Source organism: Nicotiana tomentosiformis, chromosome 9, assembly GCF_000390325.3.
Source record: "Nicotiana tomentosiformis chromosome 9, ASM39032v3, whole genome shotgun sequence".
Lineage (NCBI taxonomy): Eukaryota > Viridiplantae > Streptophyta > Magnoliopsida > Solanales > Solanaceae > Nicotiana > Nicotiana tomentosiformis.
The window spans coordinates 33,670,424-33,688,443 of record NC_090820.1 but is presented as its reverse complement, the minus strand read 5'-3'; the positions used below and the strand labels follow the sequence as shown (position 1 = coordinate 33,688,443).

The 18,020-nt window shown below is 33.0% G+C and overlaps 1 protein-coding gene across 1 annotated transcript; it reads left to right on the top strand.

Annotated features, from left to right (window-relative positions):
- Window positions 1-5,026: 5,026 nt before the first annotated feature.
- On the top strand, window positions 5,027-9,581 carry LOC104115965 (inactive beta-amylase 9). The gene is made up of 3 exons (XM_009626715.4): window positions 5,027-5,441; window positions 7,773-8,255; window positions 8,508-9,581. Exons 1-3 carry the CDS (start codon window positions 5,193-5,195, stop codon window positions 9,387-9,389), a joined length of 1,614 nt encoding a protein of 537 aa, XP_009625010.1. The 5' UTR covers window positions 5,027-5,192; the 3' UTR covers window positions 9,390-9,581.
- Window positions 9,582-18,020: the final 8,439 nt, after the last annotated feature.

Below are 18,020 nucleotides of genomic sequence, written 5' to 3'. Positions count from 1 at the left end.
CAACAACTATATAGCATTGCAACAAGTAGAGAGAAAAGAGTGATCAACCAACCACAAAGGTTTGCAAACGTAGTTGGTGGGAATCTTCTCGGATATACAAATCCCGTGGGATTTGCTTTGGCAATTGCAGAGACCGTTGAGGCGTTTGAGTGTTATAGCAATCCAGAAGCTATTTAGAGTATAAAACCAAATCGATGGATTAGTGTTATGGCTAAAGAGATTGAGTCTCTTAATAAGTTTAGGCGTTGCCTAGCCTTGGTTGATGTGTGTGATAATGAATAGAGCCCTCGTGAGGGCCGAGGGCAAGGTAGAGAGACGTTGTTCCCTTTAATGAAGAGAAATCAAGCCAAGGGGAAGATTTGTTATTTTGTGGCTTGAATTATTTCTTTGTATTTTTAGGAAACCCATAATCCCTATAGATTTAGGAAAACTCATGGTCCTAATAGATTTGGGAAAGAAAAACCTATAGTTCTTGTCAAATTGAAAAACCTTTCTCTTTTAGGTTTGAGACTATTTTGGATCTATACGTAGGGGTTGTAGTTGGGATTGTATAAATTGTATTGTGCTTTTCTTCTAATTCATAGTAGAAAACTCTCTTGCTTTTGCCTCGAAGATTAGGCTTAGCCGAACCTCGTTAAATCCTTATATTAATTTTTCTTCTATATTTACTTTGTGTGTGATTGTGTATTAGTTAACTCACGATCTTCCGATTTCAAGTAATGGTGTATAGAGGCAGACAGCATAGCTGCTGCGTACGCAGTTGTGTTGAATATTTAAATGATTGTGCATCTCATTCTATATAGTAGTATAGTAATATTTGTTTGGCCTATCCATCTATGGGTTGTGATGAATCAAACTTATTAGAAACGTCCCGCTTTGGTCAATTCTCTAATTCCTATGCATTTTTCAGTAGCAATGACTCACTCATGACTCACCCCATCTGCATCTAATCTTGAATCCTTATTGGCTACACATATCTCAGTCTGGCAGTCAATGTTGCCACTCATTTTTATGTGTTTACTCATATTTTATTTTAGGAAAAAAAAAAAGGGAAGAGATTATGTTGCAGAGGAAATAATAAATTGGAATTTTCTCAAGAGTTTTTATACATTACATGCATGATATGGGCAGAATGAATTATTACATTTATTTTGTAATAACTTGTCCTTAGTCCTACCTAGCCTGTATCACATAATTAATTACCTCTGTTTTGTCACAAAACAATTGGTGCCTACACAGGAATATCCACTAGGCACTAGTTATGTTCACCGCCAATGGTTTCTATAGACAAATATTCAGTTTTTGCATTTCTGATAAATAATTTTTGTGTCAGGCTTGTGCATAAATGATTGTGAAATAAAATACTTTCCCTGGATAACATAATTATAACTCTCTGCCATACTATATGAGATTTTTAAATATGTGATAACATATTATTTATTATCATTATTATTATTATCAAATATTTATTATAGAGTTTTTTTGGTAATTGCTTTATAAATGACATAATTATATAAATATTGTTTATATTATCACTGCATAAAAACTTAAAGTACTATAAGTCTGATCGCAAATTTTCGGTCTTTCAAACGCAATTGACCAGTTGAGTTTCGACACGGTATTGCAATCTAAAATTTAATATATAATGAATACTTGTCAATTATAAATGTGAATCAACATAGAATTGAGGTCATAGTCTCATGTTGACCAGGTCACAAATCTAAATAATTCTACTCACTTATACTAATATATGATTGCTGTTAAGCATTGCGGAAAAGGGGCTAGGTGTGTTTAATTATTACTTGAGTGCAATTAATCATGCAACATAGACGTAAACGACAAGCAAATAATTTAAGACGTACAAATTTTAAACGTTTATTTGGCCAAATTGCATGAGCTGATTTGACCACTACGTCTACGTGGGAGCTACTTGATTCAATCCCCATATATAATCCGTGCCTTAATTATAGGGATTACTATTACTATGATGGTTTATAGTAATTAAGCGTGTTTTTGTAGCTCAAAAGAGATGATAAGTTGTTTGATATATTGATACATGTATGGCAAAAGAGAACCTACAAGGAATGTAGATTATATTTTTTTATCAATCATATTATTCAAGATTGATATGGAAAATAAGAATCAAAGTAGCGGAAACATAATTTTCATTAAGGAAATTTAAAAAAATTTAAAAAATAAACACGCAAAGAAGTTAGAGGATATATTCAACACTTAATATAAATATATGGAAAAACAAATTAACCATATATATATACAAATAAGTTTCAGCGAAGAGGATTTAACTTAACCGAACTCCTTCCGCCAACCTAACTTCATCCAACAAACTTGATATGTTTAATTTTTATCCTTAGTTGTTGTTTGATATATTAATTGGTAGAATGGAGGATAGATTGCTAGTTTGCTCATACTAAAGTTGGGGGCTTATGTTCAACTTTAGTTTTTTTTTCCTGCTTGTAAATATTTTCTCCTTGGTAATAAAATTTTCTAATTACCAAAAAAAAAACCTAATAATTTAATATGTTACAACTGATTACATATACTACCAATGTATATAATTTAGCTCCAAGTCATTGAGATTCTTGCTATTTTGCAAGCTATTACTTATAATTTACTTTACCTACAAATTTTAGTTGGAGTTGCATTTTCAAGAACATGAGAAGCTAGTCTTAATAGGAGACAGACCTAACACAAGAAACGTGATGTATGTAATTACTTGAACTTTATGTCACATCATTTGAATTGGCATTAAGTTCAAAAAATTTATATTTCCTCCGTCTCAATATAAGTGAAATCATTTGATTGTGCACGGAATTTAAGAAAATAAATAAGATTTTTAAACTTGTGGTATAAAATGAGGCAGATATATTTTGTATGGCTATAAATTATTGCATAAAGGTAAATTATTTCTAAATAGGAAAATTAGTCATTCTTTTTAGCATGGACTAAAAAAAATAAGTTCACATAAATTGAAACAGAGGGAGTATAAATTTTGTTGTGAAATAATATTACGCTAATAAACCAAACAATAATTTGATTTACAAATAATGAGTCGAAGTTTTCATGTAATAGTCCTCTTAGTTATGAACTTATGATAGACAAAGCACACTTATTATGCGTAACAAATTGCAAAAGAATGATGGGAATTTAATACATGACATCATGATGATGATAATAAACAATAATACAATATAAATGAGTCATTTCTTACTTTCCTTGGTCACGAATTTATCAAAATTTAAGTGGATTATAGATCATCTAGAATTTTTCTAACAAAATAGACATCGACCAAGGCTTACATAATAGTCTTGTGCTATTCTGAGTGGGACTTTCAACTACCAAACCCATATAAGACATATTTTCCACATAAGAATTTTGAAATTTCTGGGAAAAAAATTCAAATGAAAATGATATTTGAAAATTAGAGTTATGTTTGAACATGAATACAATTTGGAACTTTTTTGAATTTTTATTTTTAAGTGATTTGAAGTGAAAATTTTGAAAACCGATTTTTTAGAGTTTTTAAAATTTTCAAAAAATTTTAAAATTCAACTTCAAGTGAAATTTAAAATTTTTATAATGTAATTTTTTATGGCCAAAAGCACCCCATAACATGAATTAGGATCAAATCCATTGCACTTTTAATTAGTTTTTCTCATTTTTAAAAAGTATCTTAAGCTAGAAATGTAATCACAATTAGTTGGGAAAGAGAAGATAATTATTTTATCCCTTATTAATATTCTTAACTTTCTATGTCCATTACATATATTGTTCTAGTAAAATAGACAACCTAAAATTATAATTAAAAATTAATCTATTTTCCATAAAGGCATAAACCTTATCCACATTTTCTTGAGGTTGTACTGTTAATGATTATTCATATGGTCAGCAATCAAAACCAATCAGTCAACGAATCTAATGAATGCTTTGTTTGAACAAGCTGGCAAGGAAATGAGTCAGCAGTTGAGTCAGCAGAGCCATAGGATCATGACACGTGTCCTGCCATCTCGTTTATGGTTTCTGAATTATTCAATTGATTTTAAATTTTAAATAGTAGAAGATGAAAATTATATTATAAAAAACAAAAAGTGAGAAATAAAGTAAATAAAACAAATGGTCGTTAATTTGGTTGGCATCCCTGGCCCTTTTAACATGTCAGCAGCAGTGCACCTTTGATCTTTTCTAATATCCACAGAAAATTTTAAATGGATAATTTTAAAATATTTTTGAAAGAGAAAGAAGCTTAACCAGAAATCTACACACTGCACCCTAAGAAAGGTAAAAGAAAAATGTACTCTACTTAATTCCATTTTGATTCATCATTTCAGCTAATTTAAAGTAGTTGGATAAGATATTATCATTCTTAATTCTTTATGAGAAAAAGTACCCTCTTATTCTGAACAATGAACATGGGGTTAAATTTAACATATTATTCTGTGAATCCAGCCGGAAGAAAACATATCAATTGAATAAATTCATCATTAATTTAACAAATTAAGTTAAATACATCTTTCAATATTTTCCACAACTCCCCACACAAAATAATAGGTAGCAACACCAATATTTATAATAATATAAAATTTACTTTAACTCAAAACTAAAATTTATTTTAATATAATTCTGAATACAAACTCTACTTAAATATAAATTAAAAAAACGAACAAATATTATATCATAAATAATTTAGATTTTCTACATTAACTTTAAATTAGATTTCCAACAATCATCCAGCAACATTGATTAATTCATTAGAACTATCGAGATTTTGTATTAATTTTTTCCCTAAACAATCAAAATAACTTTAAGCAAATTGTACATACGCAACAGTTCAGAATATTCGAGCAAAAAAGGGAAATAATAAGAGAAAAGAACAGTGAAAGAAAATAGGCTTAAAATCATGCGGCTGAATTTTCTTTTGCCGTGGAAGCGACACGTGGCTCATTCTTCTTGCGGCTATTTTTATTCCTTTTCTCTTTCTTTATAAACTGGTCCCAAATCCAATTCAATCTCCATTCCTCTTTCTACAATTCCTTCAAAACTCTTCAATTTTTACCTCTAAATCCTTTATTTTACCAAATTTCTTCAAATCAAGCCCCTTTTACTTGTCATATCATAAATTTCTGGTTGTAATTTTATAAAGATTCAAACTTTTTCCGGATTTTTCTTTGGAAATTATGGAGGTTTCAGTTATGGGAAGTTCTCAGGTAAATTTGGGTAGGAGTGATTTGGGATGTAGAGAAATTGCTAGTTTTAATTTAAATTCAAAGATATCTTCTTCTGTGAAGATTTCAAGAGTATGTATTGGCCAAAGTATTAAATGGCCTTTAAAATCTTTGAATGGATTCAGTTTGAAAGCCTCTGCTTGTTCACAAGTTGAACCAGTTATATCAGAGAATGATTCTACCAACAGAAAATCTAAGCCGGTAAGCGAACTGTTCTTGTTTTTTTCTTTTTCTTTTTTTCACTTGATTCTAGTTTATTACTATTATTATTTCATTTGTATGGTAAAAAAAAGATTGGTAAATTTGAGCTTCTCAGAAAATATGTTAATTGTTTTGTTTTGCTGTAAAATTTGGGGCTTTGCAGCTATAATAACAAGAACAACAAAAAAAAAACTAGTGTAAAATCTGGGTAGTTAGTAAGTTACCCCTATCTTATATAAAATAGAGAGGCGGTTTCTGACGGACGCTCGGCTAAAGGAACAGTGAAGCTTTCTTGCTATAAATTATGGTGAAAAAGGGGCTTAGAATGCTTTGAACTTTGTGTTGTTTACCAAAAAAACGCTGTTTTTTTGTTACGTAACATTCAACTTTGTGGTTTTTCTTTTTTTTGTTACATAAAAATAATTTTACTATGCTTAGTTATCACAATAATCACTTTGATCATATTTTACAAACCTTTTACCTAAAAAGTCTATTTTGTCGTTGACATTATAAATATTCTCATTTATGTAATACCTTCTATATAATATAATATACTTTTACCCAGATATTTTACTTATAATTAAAATAATTTATTATTGTTTTATTTATTATTTTTATAATATATTTGTATATTTAATTTTTTCTTAATATTAATTTTCAAGATATATGAGTAGCATAATTAAATTTGTCAATAACATTACCGTGAATAAATCTCAAGTTAACGTTCTTAATCATGCTTAATGAAATATGTTTAATGAAAATTAAAAAATCAAACTCATTGATTTATCAGCCAAGCCATACACATTAATTTAATAAATAAAATACGCACATTTAGCAAAATGACACATCAGATTAATACTTTCAAATATATAATATTAACAGATAAAGCTTTAAAAAACTTAATATTAAACACATATATCTTTGAAGCTTTTTTTAAAATTTTATTGATTATAAAAAACTATCATTTGTTAAACAAATATGTTTTTATTATTTTAAATAAATATTAAAAAATAAATATTTTTTTTATCATTCTTATATTTAAAATATGTTCATGTTTGAATATGATTAAACAAATTGAGTGCCATGAAAAAATTAAATGTATGGATATATTATAAAAATAATAAATAAAATAATTTAAATTTATTTTAATTATAAGTAAAATACCTAAATAAAAATTATATAGTATATAATATAGAAGGTATTACATAAATGAGAGGATTTATAATGTCAAGGACATAATAGACTTTTCAAATAAAAGTATTATAAAATCTGTCCAAGGTGACTTTTGTGATAAATAGAGAAAAGTAAAATAATTTTTGTGTGACAGAAGAAAGAAAAGTGACTTTTGAGTAATGAACACAAAGTTGAATGATTTTTACGTAACAAAAAGAAGAAAAATAACTTTTGCGTAATGAACACAAAGTTGAATGACCACCCATAAAATTTACTCAAATTTTAGAGAGTAACTTGTATCCTGCGGTGTTTTTGCCAGTCTAATCAAGCTAATGGAGATTGCATTGTTTCCTTAATCAATAAATATGGTTTCTTATGGTTTGAATTGTCCTAGGCTTTGTTTATAAATTTGTGAATACAACATTCAGCATTGCTTGGTAAAGCATTTAGCTAGAAATATTGAGTGCCTTCTGCAGTACCATGATGAGTGCATTGTTTGCATTTAGGTTAGTTATAAGGGGCCACTTTTGTTTCTTAGGAGCTTAGCTAGATACTGTTGAAGATAATTCTGAGCATGACTTGTTTAAAATCTCAAGTAGTTCAACAGTTAGGAATGTCAATAGACCAATGTATGACAATCAGCATATCAACATTGTATTTGCTGATGATTTTGTAAGCCAATGCCTATTTTTCAGGAGAATTTCTTCTTGCCTTGTATTTTCTTGTAATTGTGAATTCTGCATGATCTATAGCAGTTTATTAAAAGACATCGCTTGGTCGCTTAAAGCGATGAAGCCATGCAAGTGAAAAGTTATTGCTTCATTAGTGAAGGTATGTGCTTCAGAGAAGTGTGCGCTTCAAACAACAACGGAAAAGTGATCTTAACGAGAAGTGATCAGTCTTTTTGAATATCATTTTTGAGAAGTTGGATTAGTATCAACATTATTGTGCATTGGATGCTAAAATTGGTTATGCTAATTGCGATTTTATTATTATAATACTAAATCCACGTATGTTTGATATTCTTTAATTTCGTAAATTGTGCGCTTCACTTCCCGCTTTTGCTTCAAGCCCGATGTACCTTGTCGTTGTTTTTGTGCACTTTTTGCTTTTGAAAACACTGTTCTATTGCTATATTGACATTTCTTGCTTTCGCAGAATGATGGCGTGAAACTATTTGTTGGGTTGCCACTTGATGCTGTTTCAAGTACTAATACGGTAAACCATGCTAGAGCAATTGCAGCTGGATTAAAAGCGTTGAAGTTACTCGGTGTAGATGGCATAGAACTCCCAGTTTGGTGGGGGGTTGTTGAGAAGGAAACCAGGGGAAAGTATGACTGGACAGGCTACCTTGCACTTGCTGAAATGATCCAAAAACTGGGTCTTAAGCTTCATGTCTCACTTTGCTTCCACGCGTCAGAGGAACCGAAAATCCCACTTCCAGAATGGGTTTCTCGGATTGGTGAATCTGACCCTAGTATCTTCTTTAAGGACCGTTCAGGACAACACTATAAAGATTGTCTCTCGTTCGCGGTTACTGATGTTCCTGTTCTTGATGGAAAGACTCCAGTTCAAGTGTACAAAGAGTTCTGTGAGAGTTTCAAGGATGCTTTTTCCCCATTCATGGATTCCACAATCACGGTATGAATTGTTCAGTTTAACGTTCAATCTTTTGAGCATTATAGTTACATCGGATTTAACTCACTTACATTGAGATTGTAAAGAATTTATACTAGTAGTATATTTTAACCTGTTGCCATTGTAGTAAGTTACCTGATATTTTGTCAGTGTTACTAATCTCACTTCTATGAATGATTGCCTATAGTAGTTATCGTTTAAGTGACCTATATAGAAGTCAAAAATCATCAGTGGCTAAATTTTGTCATCTTTCAGGGAATTTCCTTTGGTCTAGGACCAGAAGGCGAGCTTCGCTATCCTTCTCATCACAATCCATCCAAAATGAACAATCATCAGGGAGCTGGTGAATTCCAGTGTTATGACGAATACATGTTGAATTCTCTCAAACAGTATGCTGAAAATAGCGGGAATCCTCTATGGGGACTTGGCGGTCCACACAACGCCCCTGGATATGATCAATCACCTATGACAAGCAACTTCTTCAAGGAGCATGGAGGATCTTGGGAGACGACTTATGGTGACTTTTTCCTTTCTTGGTACTCAGAGCAGCTGATTTCACATGGAAACCGACTTCTTTCTCTTGCCTCTGAAATTTTCAATGACGTTCCGATCTCAATTTGTGGTAAAGTTCCGCTTGTGCACTCTTGGTACAGAACCCAATCCCACCCTAGCGAGCTAACAGCAGGTTTCTATAACACTACCAACAGAGATGGTTATGAAGCAGTAGTTGAGATGTTCGCAAAGCATTCGTGCCAAATTATCTTGCCCGGGATGGATCTCTCGGACCAGCACCAGCCAAATGAATCCCTTTCGAGCCCAGAGTTATTGCTTGCTCAAATCGCAGCATCTTGCAGAAGTCACGGAGTGGAAATCTTGGGGCAAAACTCAATGGTTGCTAATGCCTCAAATGGTTTTGAACAGATAAAGAAGAACTTGTCAGGTGAAAAAGAAGTCATGAGCTTGTTCACATATCAAAGAATGGGTGCTGATTTCTTTTCTCCTGAACATTTCCCTTCATTTACTCAATTCGTTCGGAGCCTTAATCAACCAGAATTGGATTCAGATGATCAGCCGCTGAAACAGGAAGAACGTGTTGAATCGCTTACTGGTAATATTCTCCAGAAGCAAACAGCTTAGGTTCAGATTCTATGTATATATTTGGACATCACCTTATGTATATCACTTAGAAATTCTAGTGCTAGTATTACACATTTGTTAGTGATAAGCTGGTTGTAGCTGAAACCTGTTTATCTGTTATATATTTATTATAATTAGTATGAGAAAGTTCCTTGGCATGAATTATGAAAATAACTTATGATCTTACTGCTATTTGGTTGTCTTGAGCTTGAAGAGCAAAATGAGCCTCAGGATATGATTTGTCTCTCTGCAAATATTCCCTTCTGGATTATGAATTTTATTTTGAAAGCTCATGAATTACGATGGTGATTGGTTTTCGTATTTTGCGGTTAAAAGGTAGTATTCTGGTTTCTGGAACCAAATAGGACCACTTAATAATATCTCTTCTTTTTCCTTAGTTGTATGAGCCTAAGTAATTTGTTTAACACAAGCAGTGAAATCTAAAGCAGCATTGTTCTGGTTTTTAACTTTTTCCTATATCCACGATTTGGATTTTACGTCGTGAATTAAAAAAATGACTAGGTTCAGAGAACTCGTAACGGTTTGAAATAGATTGATATTATTTCTTTCAAATCAGGCAAATGATTCAAACTAAATTGCTCCCAAGAATTGTCATGTACCCAAAAATGGACAAAGCGATATCTTAGAATCTCTGATTTTCCACATAAATGACATTCCTGACAAAAAACTGGGCCCAAGTTTTAATAACACAATCCCACCAAGTAAGAAACCAGGGGCTAAGCTACAATATTAGGTTTCAAATAACTCAATATTTTTTACTTAGATGGTATATTATATTAGAATATTTATTAATTATGTATTAATATATAATTATAAATCTAATAACTAAAACGAGCTATATGCTTAATACTACCTTCGTCATTTTTACTTGTTTACTATGGACTTTGCACAACCCTTAAAAAATAATAAATGAAGTGCATAATTTACCATGATACACATATTAACTGATGTATATTTTTAATTAATTTGAAAAAATAATTTAAAATGAGTAATTAATATTATGAGTATAATAGAAAAAAAAGTTGTCTATATTGTTATGTTAAAAGTGACAAGTAAAAATAAAATCTATTTTTAAAATAAAAAACAAACAAAAGTGAACCGAGAAAATTCATAAACTTCGATTCACATATAATTACGATAATGTTTCTCTTTGCTTTGAAGATAACGAAAACTGTACAGACAAGAAATAGGTATCTGTAACAGTGGCCACAGGCCAAAATATAGAGTAACATCAGACAGATAAGAAACCTTGTGATTTGTGAACATCGAAAAAAACCGTACATTTGGCAACATATGGCGTGTGCACTTATCTATTTGTTTATTCAAATTCCGACACTATATATGATTGAATCTTCACCAAGAAGAAAACTATACAATGGTTTAAAATATATATATATATATATATATATATATATATATATATATATATATATATATTGATCATATAAAATAATCTATACAATCGAGTCACTTATTACGCAATTACAGGTATGTTTATCCGTAAAACGGTACAGTTGAATTTGTTCGTGATTTCTAGACAAGTGAATTAATTTGATCCAAAAAATAACAAAATAACTGATGAAATACAAAATACTCAGCCTTAAAATGTAGATGAAATGATAGAGTTGTCGAGTCCGGGAACAGGATTTTCGGGTACGATAATGATGAGATCAAAAAGCGAGAAAGCAAAACTGTATTAAAATTCTTTATAGAATGTAGTGTAAGTTAGCCTGAAAATTCATGTCCCTTACAATGATCATTGAGCTTATTATTTATAGTTATGAAGAAGGTATTAGGGTCGTGCCCTTCTTTAATGTCAATTATGAGGAGCATTGATGAAGACGTAACGGTGAACATAAATGCCAAATTCTCTGTAACGGGCCGTTGCTCTTAATGCTGTGGAATATTCCTCATTGAATGCTACCGGGCGCAGAGTATTCAATGCCTTCATGAACGTTATCTTTTCCGGTGACACACGAGATAGCTGCGTCCGATTTTTCGTCCTCCCGGCTTAGGTTCCACGTGTCCCCTTCTTGGGTGGCCACATGCCATAACATATTTTACCCAATACAGATAGTCCTCCAGTGACATAACTTTGTGTTACCGGAAAGTTGGTAGAAGCACTCTTTTGGCGGGAATTACTATAATTCCTTTTGAAGGCCACTGACGGTTGATTAGACGTCTGTCACTCCGTATTTAATGCCCCGAACACGCGTCTTCCCATGATTTAACACGTTTTTTGCCGGTTATCGAGGTAATCTTAGCCAAGGATTTAGCCCCCAAAATTTTACTTATACGTATGAACTTGCCCCCTTGTATTCCAACTTTTTTCATCTTATTTCGCCTACTGAGTCTTCATCTTCTTCAAACAGAAAAAATCCTTTCTCTTTTTCGATGGTTTCTTCCTCAAAACGTACTAGTTCTTCAAAAGGCAAAAACAAAACTGACGACTTTGTCGCTCCAACCGTAGACTCCATCATACCAAAAAGACTCAATACCGCAAAGGATTTTGAGGAGAAATTCCTTTCTGCTAACGCTTGTACATGAGCTGTTAGAAGGTACCCTTTTTCCATTCGTCCTTCCAGTATTCCGCTGTGAAGAAAGGTTGCCGTTGCCATGAATTGGATATCATCGCTCCCGATCTATCGAAGCGAGTGACCCTTCCCAAGGAAGGTTTTACTACTTTTACACATATCCTTTACTTTGGGTGCGTTTTCTTTGAGTGGAGAGCTTGATTCCATGATTGCATAATTTTGCCTCCGCTATCAGGTGTGTTTAGCACAGGTAAGTCGTTCTGTGTGAAGGATGGTTGCCTGCCTTCGACGTTTGTGACAAGAAACTGTAGAAGAGTTAACATTAGCTCACATGATAAATCTCTACTCCCCAAAGATTTTTTGGGGTGGGGGGGGGGGGTGGGTGTATGATAAATCTCTGCAAATGAGGTGACCATGCTTTGTTGATCAACATGGATGATGATAGTGATCGCGGGTGGACGGAACGGTTCACCACGGTTTCCACTAGCAGTATCATTTCAACAACGACTTCATCCTTTCCGGCCGCTTGAAACTGCGCTCGTAAGATCTCTAATATTCCTTCTTTCATTAAATATTATTCTATGGACGTGTTTTTATTATTTGTATGTTTCAGCAACTCGATGTGTCTCACCGGTGGTGAAAGTCTTAGACCAGTGGGTTCAGAAAATTTTGGATGTCACAACGCCCGAAACTAGCTTGTGGAAAGAGTTGGCCCCAAAATACGGGTGGAAGGACAAAAATCATGATAATTTGAACTTACCTCGCTTCCATATTTCTCTGCTTTGCATATCGATTAAACTCTTCTGACTTGTTTATGAAATTAGGTCTACCTGCGGGCTCTGTTACTATCCCCGATGAGGATGTTTTGGTTGATCCCGTTGATGCATCGAGGCTGCTTCAGGACGCTCTCACTCGAACAGGTATCTCCGGGCCTGTTTCGGGTGCAACCACATCTTCACGGAGTCCTCGGCCAGAAGATAAGCAACCAAAGAAAAGACATTCCTACGTGGCCGGGGAGAAGAATAAGCGGACGAAGACTGCTGTCCCCGAGCTATCTCCGGTGGCGATGACGCCTGGTCCTCCTTCTGGGCCGGTTATAGACACTGTGATGATTGATGACGATGAAGAAGCTAGTGATGAGGGAGCTTCTCTTCATAGAAGGCGACGATCCTTATCATCTCAACATGACGCTCAACCTGTTGCGACAGTCATACTAACCTAGGATGATGTCTCGGCACTTTGGAGAGAATTTTATTTGGTAGATAATGCCAACTCCCGTTCTCGGGCCCCAATTATTGTGACCGGTACTGCAAGGCAGAGTACCGGGTCCTTGCCGTCTTCGGTTGGCGAGTACCCAACATCCAGTGTTGCTTTTGACACAACTGTTTCCCATTCTTCTACCCCATCAGCTTCACCACCATCTTCTCCAACACCAGCAATTGCTATATCACTTCCATCTTCATTCATTATTCCACCAGCAACATCATCTCCAGCGGCTGCACCTGACCATGAAGAAAGCGTTCCTCTTCCACAATCCCCAATTCATAGGAATTTGGGGCAAAATTATGCTGCCCCTTCTGAAGATCCTCAGAGAAGGAGGAATGTCACTCTTTCGGTCTCTATCAGGTGCAATCTTATTTCCCGGCCGGTGGAGTTTGCTTACTATATGAAGCCTTTGGCTTCAGATTAGGATTGGAAAAAGATTCAGACACTCTCGGGAGAGTGTTTGTTGAATAATACTATGCATAACGCCGCATCGATACGTTTCTTTCTTCCTCTGTTATTTCTCTTACTTTTGAATGAATGTATTTTAAGTTTTACCTCTTCTTGTTTTACATGCCAACTTTCTTGCTTCTGAGGGCCTTCAAAGGTTGATTCGTGAGAAGGAAGGACTTACTTCTGAACGGGATCAACTTTTGGAGGAACGGGACCAAACCATTCTTCGTCTCTCAAAACTGGAAACCAGAGCCACCAAGGCCGACGTTTTGGAAGCTCGTTTGCAGCAAAGCGAGCAAGAATTGATAACCCTCAGTCAAGAAGTTGGCCTGTTGAGGGTTAGATTTGATGAAGCCAAGGCTAAATGGGCTGAAGTCCAGGACGCCATTCTTGCTTCAACCGAGCGCGAGGCTGCTGCTGCTGAAATGGTAACTAATTTGGAAGCAGCCTCAAACTCCAAAGTCGAAGAGCTTGCTGTCGCGGGGGCGAAGCATGCCCAACTAGAAGCGAAGTACAGGAAAACAATCGAGCATAACATGCTCTTTAGTTCAACTGTTCGCGAGCTTGACGTCAGCCTTAAATCTGTTAGGTCCGCTCGAAAAATCTTTCTGCCTAGATAACCCAACTCAAAGAAGAACTCAAGCGCCGAGATGCTTCCCTCGTTGTTGAAAAAACTTACACCATTTACAGCATGAGGAGAAAAGCCTTGAAAGAAGCCAAAGTTGGTGTCATTGATATTGATGCCGAAATTGCTAAGGCACACAAGCTTGAGTTAGCCGCTAAGACTAGCCTTCCATCGATGTCCGATGTATCTGGCCCATCTGGTTCTGGTTCCGAATTTTCGGGAACTGAAGAAGAATCGGAGGGCGACGATGTTGGAGATCAGGCTGGGGAAAATCTCGAGCCATCGGTGGAACCGTCTACCACTCCCGGGGGCGTGGACACTTCTCTTTCTCCTGGGCCTGGAAGTACTGCAGTTTAGCTTTACTTGTCTTTTCCCGTTTTGTATTTCTTTTGGCACGTTCTTGTAAATAAAGACATATTTTTGCTCAAATGTTTGTTTGAGTATTACTTTTGCTTGAATATCCGTGCAAGTTTTTTAACCCTTGTATTCTTTTAAGGATTTTGCGCATGTTTTTCTGTTCACATTTTTCTATTTGTGGTCTCGGATATATTTTCTTCGATGCACTTTGTTTCCGAGAATTATCCCTTTTACGTGAGGGTTTCAATAAGTATTTGCGCAAGTTTGCTTTTTGCGTCCTTTTCATATGCGGTTTCGGATATATTTTTTTACGATAGTATTTTTTATTCCGAACATAAATTCTTCCGAAACCAATTCTTTAATGTGAGAATTTTTTAAAAAAGGATTCTCTTATATTTACGGTACTGTTGCAGAGCACGTCTCATGTTCATTAAAGAGAGGGCCTCTCAGAATCTCTGATATTTTTACATAAATGACATTCCTGCCTTACAAAGACAAAAAAACTGGGCCCAAGTTTTAATAGCACAATCCCACCAAATAAAAAACCAGGGGCTAAGCTATAATATTAGGTTTGAACGAACTCAATAATTTTTAGTTAGATGATATATTATATTAGAATATTTATTAATTATACATTAATATATAATTATAAATTTAATAACTAAAATAAACTATATATTTAATAATAAGTTTAAAATTCATAAACTTCAAAACAGATGTAATTACGATAATGTTTTTCCTTTGCTTTGAAGATAACGAAAATTGTACAGACAAGAAAGTAGGTATCTGTAACAGCGGCCACCGGCCAAAATATAGAGTAACATGAAACAAATAAGAAACCTTGTGAACATCGAATAAAAACTTACATTTGGCAACATATGGCGTGTCCACTAGATTATCTATTTGTTTATTCAAATGCCGACACTATAATGCAATGAGATAATCGATTATATATCTGACAAGAAGAAAACTATGCAATGGTTTAAATTTTATATATATATATATATATATATATATATATATATATATATATATATATATATGATCATGTAAAATATTTATACAATCGAATAACTTATTACGCAATTACAGGCAAATCTTTATTACAAACATTAAAGTTGTTAACCTTGTAAGAATTAGTAGTAACTAACTTGCAATCATTGGTTAAATTACACTGGTAATGGAAAAAAATAGTGTATATAACCATAAAGAAATACTTTTAAACACTTCTTCCTTTCTTTCTTTTTTTAACGAGGGACAAAACAACCTCTTTTCAAATACTTCCATCAAACACTAACTAATCTAACACAAACTTCTATGCATGTGAAATTAAAGATAAGAAAAATAGCACCAAATTATTCTTTGCGGTCCATAATAAGTAATTTTGGCTTTTTTTTTTTGTGGTCCAAAATAAGTAATTTTTTCAGATTTCAAGAATGATTTAACTATTTTTTTCCTACATTCCCCATAGAGTAAATAATGTTGGAGTATGTGTTAGGAGTGTTTATGTGAAGAGATAGTAAATGTTAATATGGTCAATTTTATTGTTAATTAATGTTAAAAGGTGAATTTCTTAATATGTGTGAAAATAACTTAAAAAAATTACTTATTATAAATCGGAGGGAGTACAATATTTGATTTAAAGAAACAATGAGGATTATAATTTCTAAAACATCTCAAATCTAAAGAGAATCCTCCTTTTCAATACTTAATTGGAGGACTTTTGACTTCAGAATTTTCAATTGTGGAAAAGAGGAGTTGTGATGAAGACAAAGCTCCATTAATTTTGATTTAATTGGGTTCACGTGAATCTTCATACCTATAACAATAAATATGATATAAGATCGTATGTTATTGGCAAAAATCCAGTCACTTGAAGGCTTGGAAGGTTTTTAATTGGACTTCGATTTGACTGTGCATGCGCATCACATTGATCTAGTGATTTTTATTTAGTTATACTAGATTGAAAACTTATTTACCTTTATTATTGAGGTTTTAATTTAACAACAATTTAATATATAATTTATTAATTTTATATAAATTAGTATTAATTGGGTATTCCTCGATTGTAGCTAACACGTTGAGTAATTTCCCTCCCCCGTTCGTCTCTCTCCTGTCCTATATCTTCTATGCTAATTTTCTCTTTTCCCATCTACTTTTTCTTTTTCTTCTTTTGACGTTGTCGTCTGTCACCAGCGAACCTGTCCTTGTCTGTTGCCTCCTTAGACATTAAAAACGATTAAAAAAATTCGAATCCTTAATTTTGAATTTGAATTTTTAAAAATTATTATCTATTTGAATTGGGTAATATTGTAAACGATCGAAAATAATTTTTGGAGTTTATATCTCAATTTGAAGGGTATTTAATAAATATTAGAATTGATTTTAGATGACTTTTCATATTAAAATTCGAAGAAGAAGATGTATTAAAGTCATATTATAGTTGTGTGAACTTTGTATAAAATATTATATTTAGTTGTATTATGTTGTAGCTATATTCTTTTGTATGAATATTGAATAACTAAGTTGTATATTATATGAATCGTTGTATGAAATTTATATTTAAGTTGTAAATACTCTCTTTTATATAAAGTTGTATTTATGTATCAAAATTGTATAATAGATGTATTATAGTTATATGAAATTTGTATGAAAGTTATATTTTGTTGTAGTTGTATTATTTTTTGTATGAATATTGTATAAAAGTTGTATGCATGTATCAAAATTGTACTTAAGTTATATTATAGTTTATGAAAGTTATTTTGAAGTTGTATGATATTGTAGTTGTATTATTATTGTATGAAAGTTGTAAATAAATTTTATTACCCAATTTCAATACGTGAATAATTTTATGTTCCCGGAGAAAATGACCCAAAAATTGGGAATGACGATTTCGTTTGAATCACTGTATTTTTTTTGGTCCTAATATGGAGGATACTTCACCATCTACAAATCAATGGCAGCAACTAAAATATGTGACATAAATGGGAATATGTGGTATTTTGTAAAAATTGATGGCATCAATATGTGGCATAAATTGGCAGCAAATTAAAAGAAGAGAGAGGCGACAGAATAAGAGGAAGAGGGGAGAGGGGAGAAAAAAAGGAAAAGAGTGTAATGAAATATCTTGATTGAATGCACTAACCATGATTTGTGAGCTTTTTAAGGGGAAATATATATGAATTGTAAATAATATACAGTTATCGTGGGTAAATGACAAGGTTTAAAGAATTTTGATAAATAAGTTTGAATTATGATATAGGAAAGAAAAAAATCCCCTTGATCTATGACATTATTTCGTTGGCCTGGAATTTGATTGAGGAATTGACACGGTATAACAATGCTTAACTATAATTGGTATTTTATTGGCCTAAAATT